At 44.2% G+C, this 13,648-nt stretch overlaps 1 protein-coding gene across 1 annotated transcript in view; it reads left to right on the forward strand.

Moving 5' to 3' along the window:
- Positions 1 to 13,648, forward strand: part of adamts18 (ADAM metallopeptidase with thrombospondin type 1 motif, 18) — a 70,517-nt gene that overhangs the window by 26,476 nt on the left and 30,393 nt on the right. Inside the window, exons 6-10 of the mRNA XM_079281541.1 lie at positions 5,066 to 5,171; positions 5,917 to 6,054; positions 6,155 to 6,308; positions 8,061 to 8,156; positions 9,118 to 9,266. Of these exons, the coding sequence (XP_079137667.1) occupies positions 5,066 to 5,171; positions 5,917 to 6,054; positions 6,155 to 6,308; positions 8,061 to 8,156; positions 9,118 to 9,266 (643 nt within the window). The remainder of the gene's footprint in view (positions 1 to 5,065; positions 5,172 to 5,916; positions 6,055 to 6,154; positions 6,309 to 8,060; positions 8,157 to 9,117; positions 9,267 to 13,648) is intronic.

A 13,648-nucleotide genomic window follows, 5' to 3' on the forward strand; every position in this document is an offset into this window, starting at 1 on the left:
TTATGAGACTCTCTCTTTTGCGGAGTTCAAGACTAAGTTGCGCAGTTATGAGAGCACTGAAGGTATGCGCACAGCTGCGGCCGACGACAATGTCATGAGGGCCCAGGCGCATCCAAGGAGGGCTGCCCCAGCAGGCGCAGGTGCACGCAGCACCGAGAGCGGGGACATTGTTTGTTTCCGTTGTGGCCAGAGAGGTCACAAGGTAAGAGACTGTCAGCGTGGTCAACAGTGGTACGGCCAGGGCGAGAGTACCGGACGGCGAGGAGGATGGCGACAGTGGCAGCGGGACAACGCGCGTGGAGTGTCCGAGGAGATGGATGACAACACCTTCGTGTTCAAGCTGGTGACCAGCGAGCCAGGAAGCGGTGTCACCAGAAAGGGCTTGATGGTGGACACCGGTGCGACGGCGCATATCATCACTGACCTGGCGAAGTTCAAGAACTTCGATGACCGATTCCAGTCCGAGACGCACTGCGTGGAGCTGGCCGATGGCACAAGCTGCACGGGGGTCGCGGAGCGCAGAGGAGACGCCGAGGTGTGTCTGATCGACAGCAGGGGGCGGCACCTCAGTACCACACTGAAGCAGGCGCTGTACATCCCCTCGTATCCCCAAGACATCTTCTCCGTGAGAGCTGCAACTTATCGTGGGGCAACGGTGATCTTCAAGGAAGGAGAAAACGTCTTGCAGTATAGAGACGGTACGCGCTTCCTCATTTATGAGCATAACAGACTGTTCTATTTGCCTACTGTGTCAGTAAACAATGACTGTGATGATCAATGTATGAGCTGTCATGATATTCAGACGTGGCACGAGATTTTGGGGCACTGTAATTTTGATGATGTCATAAAGTTAGAGAATGTTGTGGATGGAATGTCAATCAGGGGTAAAGCGTCCAAACCCATGATATGTGAAGTGTGTACTCAGGGCAAGTTCACTCAGAGCAGAAACAGGAAGCCTGATGTGAGGGCCAAATCAGCCTTAGAGCTGGTTCACACTGACTTGTCAGGCCCCATTGACCCAGAGTCCAAGGAAGGGTATAGGTATGCACTTTCCTTTACTGACGACTATTCAAGTGCAGTGTTTGTGTACTATCTAAAGTACAAGAGGGACACTGTAGAAGCCACAGAGAGGTTTCTAGCCGACACAGCCCCATATGGGAAAGTGAAGTGTATCAGGTCTGACAATGGTACAGAGTTCACAGGGCAGGGTTACCAAGCTCTACTGCGTAGGAATAGAATCAGACATGAAAGATCAGCACCATACTCACCACACCAGAATGGCACTGCTGAGCGTAACTGGAGAACCCTTTTTGACATGGCGAGATGTATGCTCTTGGAGAGCCAGTTAGCCAAGGAGCTATGGCCGTATGCGGTCCAGACAGCAGCAGTGGTGAGGAATAGATGTTTCAACAACCGCACTAGAGAGACACCTTACTTTATGCTGACAGGAAGGAGACCTAATGTCTCCAGGATGCAGAAGTTTGGTACTGTATGTTACGCCTACAGGCAGGACAGGAAGAAGCTAGAGTCAAGGTCTGACAAGGGCATCTTCGTTGGTTATGACAAGAACAGTCCAGCCTATATGGTCTACTACCCTGACAGCAGGAAGGTGATGAAGCACCGACTGGTGAGGTTCATGTCCTGTGTTGAGGGACAGCAGACTGATGACATGTCCGACGATGACACTGGTGTGCAGTCTAACGCAACCAGACCTGACCCTGACCAACCCGAGCAGAACGACATCCCAGAAGCTAGGCCAGGTCCAAGCCAGATAGGCCTACAGACAGGTGGAGTCAAGCCCGAATCCCAGTCTCCACGGAGATACCCTGCTAGAGAGAGGAGGAGGCCAGACTTCTATGGGATAGAGAGTGATCAGGCTCAGATCAACATTGATTATTGCTACAGGATGGTTTGTAATGTACCACAGACGTTCAGAGATGCTGTGTCTTCATCCAACTCAAGTAAGTGGATAGATGCAATGGATGAGGAGATGAAGGCACTGAGGGATAACAACACATTTACTCTGACCACCTTACCTGAGGGCAAGAAAGCAGTGGGGGGTAGATGGGTGTATACTCTCAAAACCAATGTTGATGGATCTGACAAGTACAAGGCCCGCTATGTAGCCAAGGGATACAGTCAACGGATGGGTGTAGATTATGGAGAAACGTTTTCTCCTACTGCCGACCTGACTAGTGTGAGAGTGTTGATGCAGAAAGCTGCCCAGGAGGATCTGATCCTGCATCAGATGGATGTTAAAACCGCCTACTTACATGCACCAATTGATTGTGAGATTTACATGGAACAGCCAGAGGGTTATGATGTAAAATCTCAGACAAATGGGAAGATGGTGTGTAGACTAAAGAAGTCACTATATGGGCTTAAACAATCAGGTAGAAACTGGAACATAATGTTGCATGACTATCTATGTGAAAATATGTTTGTACAGAATCCAGCCGATCACTGTGTTTATGAGAGAGAAACGGAACATGACAAGGTGATCCTACTGATCTGGGTTGATGACCTGGTTATTGCAGCCAGTGATGAGAGTGCTTTAAAAGCAGTGAAAAAGATGCTTGCTGTGAAGTTCCAGATGAAAGATTTGGGCAGACTGAAGAATTTTCTTGGTATCACTTTTGACCAGTGTAATGGATGTGTGACCATGTCACAGCAGAGCTATGTTGACAAGCTGCTTGACAGGTTTAATATGCAGGATTGTAAGCCCAGGTCAACACCTTGTGAACCAAAGCTGCATTACACTGATGAGAAGCTAGGTGACCCCAGAAAATACAGAGAGGCAGTGGGTAGCCTAATCTACCTAACCTCATGCACCAGACCTGATCTGAGCTTTGTTGTAAGCAGACTGTCACAGCATTTCAGTGAGCCAACAGAAGAGCAGTGGACAACTGTTAAGCATGTACTGAAATATTTGAAGGGCACAAATGACAAAATGTTGTGTTACAGAAAATGTGATGAGCTGAGGTTGTTTGCTTACAGTGATGCAGATTGGGCAGGTGATGCAACTGACAGACGCAGTACAACTGGTTATTGTGTTAGTCTGAGTGAGAATGGTCCTCTGATTTCCTGGAAGACCAAAAAGCAGCCAACGGTAGCACTGTCAACTTGTGAGGCAGAGTATATGGCGTTGGCCGCAACCACACAAGAGTGTCTTTACTTATCTCAACTGCTTGAACATCTTGATGACTGTCTGTATGATGTACCTAAGATTTTTGAAGATAACCAAGGTACAATTGCATTAGCCAAGAATCCAGTGAGCAGACAGCGATGTAAGCACATTGATATAAAATACCATTTTGTGAGATCAACTGTTAATGACTGTAAAGTATGTTTGGAGTATTGCCCAACAGACCGGATGGTAGCTGACCTGATGACAAAACCAGCTACTAAAGCAAAGCTACTTACTTTTTCCATGTTCTTGTTTGGGGCATAGCCAGTTAAGTGCAGTTGGTTTCCATGTTTTTCCCCTTGTATGATTTATGGTTGTCAATAATGTGTGATCAAGTGGGGGTGTTAATTGAAGCAACTGATTGTGCTCCCAATTATTGCCAATGCATTTCAGGTGTGAGTGTGTCATGTGACTGTCTATTTAAGCTGATGCACCTGCGCAGAATAAACTACGTGCTTTCTCAGAACTTGACCCAGTGGCTGCAGATTGTTTGTTCTCCCAGGTTTAAATGTGTGGAGTCGGTATATCTCTAGTCAAGCTCAGCAGAACACTCGGCCAGAAATGCAAACATCACCTTGATTAACTGTCAATTTAGAGGAAAAGAGCTCATTAAAAGTATCCTGCCATGGTAGTCCTTAAAATCTGTGTGAAAAACAACCATACGTGTCAAACACCAAGGTCTGGATAAGCTAAGTTGAACAAAGAAACAAATGTTGACAAAGAATCATGCCTCACCATGCGTGAAGTGACCAGTGTTGCACTTTAGGATGAGCTTATGTTCAGTTTATTCATAAATCTTAACGCGTGTAGGAACAAAAGGCAGCTGGAACAACATCAACGCAGCCAGCTAAGCCTGACTAATACCATAATCATATTGCTTTCACACCACTAATTGTTAGTAATCTCAGAGCAGCACCGTAAGTTATTAACTGCATGAGTAATGGTAAAAAAAAGGAAAGGTGACTCATGATTAGAATTATTTATGAACTATATGTTGTTAAAGTTATACATCTGGCTATTTAATTCATATTCATCAACCATATACCGGTATTGATGTTTTTACTATACATGTTCTTATGTCTTTGGGTCCATTAGGAGAAACTTCTGCCAGAGAAGACAGTAAGAACATTTTCATCAGCTTGTCTGTTCCAGTAAATCCCACATCTAGGATCGCTTATCTTATTCCCTAATGTGGTCCGGTCCACCATCAGCAGTAGTCCTCTAAACCGAGCGGCTATCAAAGTCTAGGAACAAACTTAAGTCCAGTTGGCCCGGGCTTGTGAGGTTGCAGCTGATGTGGAAGCCTCCACCATGCATTTATGTACGCAATATGCAAATATGTCAGATGTTTTTTTGTCTGCCAAATCTGTCAGACATTCTAACCGAAACAATGTGCTCAGTTACACCAAAGGAAAGAAGCCAGAAGAATTTAATGGTTGGATATTTGATTTTCTTACCCTTCCGCTTTTTATGCCGTCCGTAATAGCCAAATTCCTGTCTACACGTATACAGATATTCTTTTCCTTTACCTTTTGGCTTCTCGTCCACATGTTTTAAGTTACTGAAACAGATATTTTTGAAAACGTCTTCTAAGGCGTTACTGTGTACCTGTGTGGACATGTAAAAACGGAGTGTTTGGTCAACGAGGAAGTCATCTTTTCCAATTAGCGCGTGCCCATTTCCCAACCTTCTCAGAGTCTTCCTTGGCAGGAGACTGTTCCTGAAAGGCCATTTTTGCGTTCTAGTGTGGTTGGAGATATTTGGTAAAACTAATGTTGTGTGGACATCATTTTATTTGTTCTGTATACGTATAGACAGGGCCTTAGTATCTCATAATCTTAACACCTTTTCCCTCTCCCTCTTACTTTCTCAATGCAGGTTTTGCCCCCATCAGTGGAATGTGCAGCAAGTACAGGAGTTGTACCATCAATGAGGATACGGGACTGGGCTTGGCCTTCACCATCGCTCACGAATCTGGACACAAGTATGTTTGACAAAATCTGCAGCTTTCTTAACTCTTATTATGTTTCCGTATACACCACAAGAGACCACACAGACAAAACCAGATGAAACTATGTCAGACCGTGGTGTCATCTTAGAGCGGTTCAGTATACCAGTCACTATATTGGCTCTGTGCTGTGAGTGGTTGTAATGAATATATATTTAATAAAATAAATGCGGTCTAATTTAAAGAAACAAATATTCTTTTGAAATAGGAGCATTACGTAAGAGCACTACCTCATCCACTTCATGAGAGAATAATGGAAACATGGCTCAGTGTTTGTGTTTCCATATGTTTTCATTGAGATAGAAGGCTGTCGATTTCATGTTTGGCTAAAACGACAACGCTACAATATGTCAGAATATCTATAAGATGCAATATCCTGATGAATTTGGTCAGCTTGCCCAGAAACACGATGACTCAAGGCTTAAAACTGTTCATGGCAGATAAATGACCAAAGAGGTAAGTGCTAAACATGTCGCAGTGAAGAATGAGTAAGTAAGTATCAGCAAGCATGTGTGATTTTCTGATGACTGCAACGAGCGTCATTTTTATTTTACTATATCGTGTGAGTAAACAATGACATCAGCTCGATCAGTTGAAGAATAACTGCCATGTTCTTTTTCTTGGAAGCCCAAACTTCTACTCATTAAGGGACTTGCACTACATGTCTTTTTTTAACTATAAAGTTACGTGGTTCTATTTTTAATTTTTTTTGGTTATCTAGTTTTGGGATGATCCATGATGGCGAGGGGAACCCTTGTCGCAAGACAGAAGGCAACATTATGTCTCCAACTCTGGCTGGAAACAACGGGGTCTTCTTCTGGTCCACCTGCAGTCGGCAGTACCTCAGCCGCTTCCTTGGGTAGGTCTCATCGCCTCGTGCAAGTGCACAAGCACTTTCAACTTTGCTAGTCCCGTTGCTTTCTCCCTGACCGACACGATTGGTTTGCTGTGTTCACCAGAACAGCCCAGGCATCCTGTCTGGTGGACGAGCCCAAGCAGATTGGTCAGTACAAGTACCCTGAACAGCTTCCCGGGCAGCTGTACAACGCAGACACGCAGTGCAAGTGGCAGTTTGGTTCCAAGGCCAAACTGTGCAGCCTTGATTTTGTCAAGGTGAGATCTTCATGGCGGCTATAGTCTGCTATTGATTCACTCTCACTGCTCGCATCAGGGATGCTTTCCCCTGCAGCACGAAATTTCTTTTCAGCAAAAATGCGAAATAAAAATGTGCTGCCTCCCCAGCATCAAATATCAAAGTTAGAGACTGGCTGGTGATCAAAGTGGAGCATTTCGCAGCCAAAGCCAGATGTTTTTCTCAGGAGTTCAACAACAAAAGAATAATGGAGTTACATTCACAAATATTCAAACTGCTAAAACACTCAAAATGCTCGTGTTGCTCCATACCTGCTGGACGTGTCAAATGGCAACTGTTTAATGACAATCAAGCAACCACATCAACTGAAAAGTATATGTTGGACATTTTCTGCTGCTGTTTCCAAAGAATACGTTTTTCCAGGTTTTAACTGGGGTGCTCTCTAGACACGATCTGTGGTAAGTCTCCTTTTTGAGAAAGTTCGGCCGCATGTTATACGATCCAACAAAGACACTATACACCAAAGTAAGAAGAAGGATGATTCCTAAAAGCGGATCATTAAACTAAACCTGAATTGTGCAGTTACAAAGAACCAAATCTGTAGCAGTATATGTGAATCGTCCTGGTTTTACGTGGAGCCCAACATTCCTCAATCAAGCATCATTCATGTGTCCCTTTGCCTAAACTAAGGCTCACTAGATGAGCCTCCGGCATGAGATGGAGCACCCGGATCACACAGGGGCTGCAATTGTCTGGTTTGCAGCGCTAATGGTGCAGTGCTTAATTGGCACTTTATTAATTAGCATGATCTTTGCACAACAACTCCGAACCCCCCACATTTGACCCACCTTTATAAATGCATTCTACAAACTGAATGGGAATCCTCAGCCTTTACCCCCACCCCTCCGAAGCCTTGTGGTATGAGCCTTTATGTTGGGTGCATTCACTGGTGTTTATTCACATGTAAATGCTGATTAAAATACTACAGGGTATCCTCTCCAGGGCTGTAATTGCTGGGAAATCGACTTGGCCAAATCGTATATATGACGGATTAGCACGCACTTCATCGCCTTGGCTATTCACGATCTCTCCAAATCCCTGCTATGTTTCCCTCACAGAAGATCTACATCTACATCTGCTTTTGGGTACAAGTCAGTGGGTGGTAAATTAACCTACACGCTGATTAGCAGATTTAGGGCTGCCTTTCACAGTTGTTTTTTTTGTCCCTGATAGGCTCATGTAGAATGATTTTCAGCATGCTGGTATGGCTGTCAATCACCTACTCGGCATCAGAGAATGAGGACAAAGACTCAAACACACACCGGAGCGGCCTCTCCTGCTCCCTCCTTTCTGGGTTCTCTCTTGTTGTCAGTTGCAGTTGGGCGGGTGGCCAGACTCTGCCGCCTGTCTTTCGACCCGGGCTCTCCCTCTGTGCTCACTCGCTCGCTCTGTCTCCGTATTGTTGGGTCAGATGACACATGCAATTATAGCCCGTTTCATTAAAGAAGTACAGTGATTCGATTTGACACCAAGGCTTTGTGGAGAAGCTTATCCCCGGCGGGGGCTTATTGACCAGCGTGATGGTGGTCCTGGCAGGAAGCAGGTGCTGGCGGGTCAACGAAGAGGAGAGAGGGGAGGAAGATGATGCCAAGAGGCTGTCAGTGTACGGGCAGAAAGAAAACCGATGATGGTAAAATAAGACCGTATCTGATAGACACCTCATACTGAGTGTGTGTGTGTGTGTGTTTTTGTGTTTTTGGCTTGTTTGACAGGACATCTGCAAGTCGCTGTGGTGTCATCGCACGGGGCACCGGTGTGAGACCAAGTACATGCCTGCTGCAGAAGGCACCAGCTGTGGACCTGACATGGTGAGGAAATAGTGCATAGGGTGCATACAGAAATGAACAAAGTTCACAGGTCACATATTTATACGGTCCAACATGGACTGTATATATGGAGTGTCTTCTTTGAAACACAGGAGAAAATGAGATTCAGCACACTCTTGGATGCCCCTACGCTGGATACAACATTTTTTATTCACTTACAATATCGCACAGTATCAATTCATTTAACTCTTTCCCCAAATGCTTAACTGTTGCTTCAAACCAATTAATTAATAATATTTATGTGAGAGAAATTGAGGGCAAACCTTAAATTTACTTTCAAACTGTCGGTTGAATTGATTCATCACAGTTTACAGATCGACTTACTTACTGTGATGTGATGTGCTTGTTGCAGCTGTGAGTCCAAACACATTTCCTGTGTAACGGCAGATTATTACCGATATTCCGGTGGCTTAGATAAATCAGCCTTTGTTGTCGAGATGTCATGGTGTTCCCAGATCGCTGTAACTACTTCAGTGAGTGTAATGTTATAATAACTGTTAGAAATAATGGCTGTGAGCATAACAGCCAAGCTGTGATCAATTGCAATCATCCTTTTAAGTTAAAGTATTCAAACTTTCCTTGAACCAAAGTAAATCTTGGCTTAAAAAGGTAGCGCAGGCGGCTCATGTGCCTGCATGTACCTGCAGAAGCATGTTTGCGTCTCCCAGCTGGACAGAGAACGGCCGTACCTCTTCACATGATCCAAAGATGATATTTAGAGAGACGGAGAGGTGGTGATGTGTGTGACTGTGTGTGTGAGTGTGTGTGTGTGTGTTTTGGCTGTAGCTAGAGAGTGTGGGTGTCCAGGTGTGGTGCTGGGCATTTGTCCAAACCAGGAAACTCAGGCAAGAGGCCCGGGCCGACTCTCAAGTTCTGATAAGAGAGCTACTTCTGTGCGTCTTTTTCCTCATCATTCGTTCCCTTATCTCTCCTTTTCCTCCAGTGGTGCCGGAGGGGTCAGTGTGTTAAATTCGGGGAGCACGGTCCCAGGGCGGTCCACGGCCAGTGGTCGGCCTGGTCTCAGTGGTCTGACTGCTCCAGGACCTGTGGAGGAGGGGTCATGTACAGGGAGCGCTCTTGCTCGAGCCCAAGGTATCCACGCTTGCACACACTCACACGATCATCTGATTCATCGACTCCTTTTCAATGATATCAACGAGCCAAACAGATGACAAAGTGATTCATCTTGTCATGTAGCTGCTTCTACAATGAAAAAACTGAGTTTGAGCCCAAAAGCAATTCTTGAAAGCTTCATGTCCCAAAATCCTTCCTTTCTGAACACCTGAAAGCACTGTCTGCCAGGTAGCTGTCAGCACAGACATGCAAACACACACACTGTACATGCACACCCACGCGCACGCACACATACATACATACAAGTACCAGATAACGGCTCTCATCAGTCATGCTGACAGACAGACTATGTCTCCCCGTGCTCCTCCTAACATCATGCTCTTTTTCTCTGAAACGTCCCCTTTTGCTGCTCACTCACACAAACATAATTCTGCAGACCCAGATCCCACAGTGCAGATCTCTTTGTTAGCAAAAGCATGTGAGAGATCCTCAGGTTTACTGTTGTTTCCTAAATCCCTTGTTGTTATCCATCAGAACAATCTGGAGATTTATTGGACGTTCTTAGCCACTATTTCACTTTAATACAACCGATCTCTAGATTTATTAGAAATATTAAATTTACATTTTTTTCTGTCACAATGCTGTGCACAGTTGATTGATTGTCATTGTCTGCAGAAGCCAGCCAGCACCGACAACACTGGCCCTTTAAATCTGAGGATGTCTGTAATAGGATATTTAAAGAATGGATTCATTTCCAGATCATTTCAGCCCCTCTTGCCTTTTTCTGTGTAGTATGTGTAATCAATAGTCTTACAGAGCATACTGACATCATGTTGTTGTTTTCCTTGAAAAATGTGTATTTATAGCCTGGTAATTTCCCCTGTACTGTAACTCAGGAAGAGTCATGATGGGGATGGGGAAACCAGTTAACTGTGATTTTGTTTTCTCCTGTGGGAGCCATGGCCGATCAACAGGAAACAACGTCAACACAAATTCCTAGACAACCCCTCTGTTTTTATATTTGTGTTTCCAGCGAGCTGTCAAGAGAATGTGAAGCACTCCTGATATTCAATATTTAAAAACTGAAGATGAATTGATTCCTATAACTCGCGAGAATTCGGCTCAGCTAATGTGAAGCAAATTTCATGCTGTTTGAGGACAAATGTTTCACTCAATAATGGAACAACCTGTTGCTCTTCAACAATTAAAGGAAACAGCATTGCCACCAACGCAGACCTCATATTCATGCATGAGCACACACATCCACACTTACAGTACAACCAGAATCTCATACCACACTAATAAGGATTATGACTAGTGGTGTAACGGATCACGGATCGATCCGTGTTCGGTTCGGATCACTCCTCATGGTTCGGCTCACTTGTGAACCGCGGATTATTGAGTATTTTTTTTTACAGTATAATCATCATAGTGTGTAATAAAGTTCTACTGCTGCTGTTTCTTTTCAAGTAACAAGTCCCCGAATATCAATGCAGAGTGTCAGTGAACAGATATAAAGCAGTAGTGTGTTCACGTGAACGGACCAGGTTAAAAGCATTTAACGGTGAAAGTCATGGCGAGCGGAGGAACTTCAGAAGCCCCCGGCATCATTTGGGAGGATTTTGTCTTCCCTGTAACTTATAATGACGGGATGAGGGTGGTGGACGAAACCGTTACGGTATGTAGGCGTTGTTTAAAGAGAGAGACATACGATAACGGCAATACAGTTTGAAGCACCACCACCCCAGTCTGTCAGCGACGGGGGCCAAGACACAACAACAACAAGGTATCACCGCGGCATGTTTCAAATTGGACATCTTCAATATTTTTGGTTTTTATGTAAGACTATTGCCCAAAGTTCTTTGTTTTAAGTGTTCTTGAAGTTCTTTAATTAATAAATGGAAAGCAAATTTAACTCCTCCCCTTTTCTTTCCTGATCCGAAAAATTATCCGAACCGTGACGCCAAAACCGTGATCCGAACCGTGAGTTTTGTGATGCGTTGCACCCCTAACTATGACTGATGCCTAATGCTGCGTTCACACCAAACGCAAAACCTGGTGTTAAGTCTATGGCGCAGGATTTTCCTGCTATTTACAGGGCACATTATTCAGATAGAAAGATGTTCCTACATGCACTTCAAAATTCTCACCATCACTTACAGAGCACTTCACGGTCAGGCTCCGGCTTATGTAGCTCATTTACTTCACCCCTATTCACTCGCCCGCACTCTCAGGTCAAACGCTCTAGGTCTTCTGTCAGTCCCACGCACACGATTTAAGAGCCGTGGTGACCGAGCCTTTGAGGCAGTGGCCCCGAGGCTCTGGAATGCTCTGCCTGCAACTCTGCTCCTTGCAGATACTGTGGATACTTTTAAAAGCCAGCTCAAAACCCACCTGTTTAGGCTGGCGTTTGTGTAAAAGTAAACCCATGTCCTAGACCTGCTCTTAAAATATGTTTTAATTTTTATTATCTTATTTTTATTTTTTATTTTATTTTATTTTATTTCATTCTGTGTATGTAATTTATTGACCCTAGGGTCACATTGTGGTTTTTTATGTTTTAAAATTTCTGCTGTTAAGCACTTTGTGATGTCATGTCTGTGAAAAGCGCTCTATAAATAAATTTCATTCATCATTCATTCATTCATTCATGCATGCATGTTCAAAACAAATATATTGCGTCAAACATTTCCTGCACTTCGCGGAATTTCAATGCACTAATTTAAAGTGGAAGTGTTTTTATTTAAGTGAAGGGAAAAACAAATTCTTCTGTCACACAGTAGGAGGCTTCCCCCACACATGTATTTGTCCAACAGTATGTGTCATAAAGAGTCAGCGAGTGCTTTTTTTATGCCTCGTGTGGAAGGTGCACACACACCTCAGTCTGAACTCAGCGTCTCCCTCCTCATCCCTCTGTGTGTGTGATACTGGGTTGGTGTGAGAGTTTAAATGTGAGGCTACTTCAAAGTTTGCCTGCCCTCTCCCCTTAAACGGCTGTGTTTTGAGCCCTAACTGCAAGCCAGCGCGTTATGCAGCCTCCGGATTCAGGGCCCCCTCCGGTCCCAATGGACAATGCCCAAAACACACCTGTTATCAATTACGAGACTAAATACAACCCATTTTGCCATTGCGCCTGACTTTGTGCCCAGATTCTGCACCATTTAACTAGCGAAGGTGGAGTTGCCCTAATTACACTTCGCCATGGAGATCATCCACTATAGATCATTTGAATAGAGCCCTTCCTCTCCAATTAGCTATTCATCAGCTTTCAGTGCTTACAAAACTGACAGTTTCACTGCTTTCATTTCTTAGTCCTTATCATAGTTCTTATGCTTTCTGTGATTACACTTCAACTGACATCTGAACTCACTTTATTACTTTAAGGTACAGGAGAGTACCCTTTCAAATCTCAGGTCTTCACCTTTGGAAAAAAACAATGTTTCAGCTTTTCTAACTCCCACAACGTCCATTGTTGAATCACTCCAACTGCTTTCAGTGTTTCAGCTGACATCATCTTTCAGTTTTTACAGTTGAACTTGCACTAATTTATCAGGCCAATTTATCATCTTCACGTTCAACTCCCTTCTGTGCTTTATCTTCCTTTGAATCTTCAACTCCTTTCAGCACTTTCCCCCCAACTTTACTCAAGGCTTACATTTATATTGACACTTCAACTTCATTAAGCACTTACACTTAAACTGGATGTTGAATTTCTTCATCACTTCCATTTTAACTCCCATTTCAACTTTTTTCAGTAATTGTAAATTGACTGCCAACTATGACTTCAACTTGTTCAGTGTTTCAGCTATTTGAAATGTTAAAATAGTTTTTACTGTGTTTCGTCACTGCTTACTTAACAGCCGGGCAGACACTGATGTAGATTCTCCGTCCGTCACAGCCGACTCGTCTCTTAATCCTTGTGAGGGATCAAAGACCAAAGGGTTCAGAGGCAGACCAGCCCTCATATGATTATTTAGCGAACATTATACACCAGAACTGGCACACCAAAAAGGGCCACAGAGTCCTTTAAATCAGGTTAGCTGTCAAGTTCATTCATCATTCCTGTGGCACTAAAGAGTGCTTTGTAACAGCAGCCGCTTAAAAATGGGTTGGAGCTGCTAAACAGAGAGTTACGGGGTCAGTGGGACAGAAAGGGGAAAGATGGGGAGGGCTGAATATTTATTCCAACAATGCAAAGTCATGATACCATTTTCAAAAAGATACAAAGGGTCAACTAGTTGGCAGATTCCTCTCATGTGAAGACAACATAATTAGTCTGGTGTATGTTTTATGGCATCTCTTCACCTCCGTCACCATCCTCAACACATTCTTCCACCAGACCACACTCAGACCGTATCACAACTGCAGCATGTACCCCTGAGTCACATTTTAGTCCCTGA

This window comes from Melanostigma gelatinosum, assembly GCF_949748355.1.
Source record: "Melanostigma gelatinosum genome assembly, chromosome: 2".
Taxonomy (NCBI): Eukaryota; Metazoa; Chordata; class Actinopteri; order Perciformes; family Zoarcidae; genus Melanostigma; species Melanostigma gelatinosum.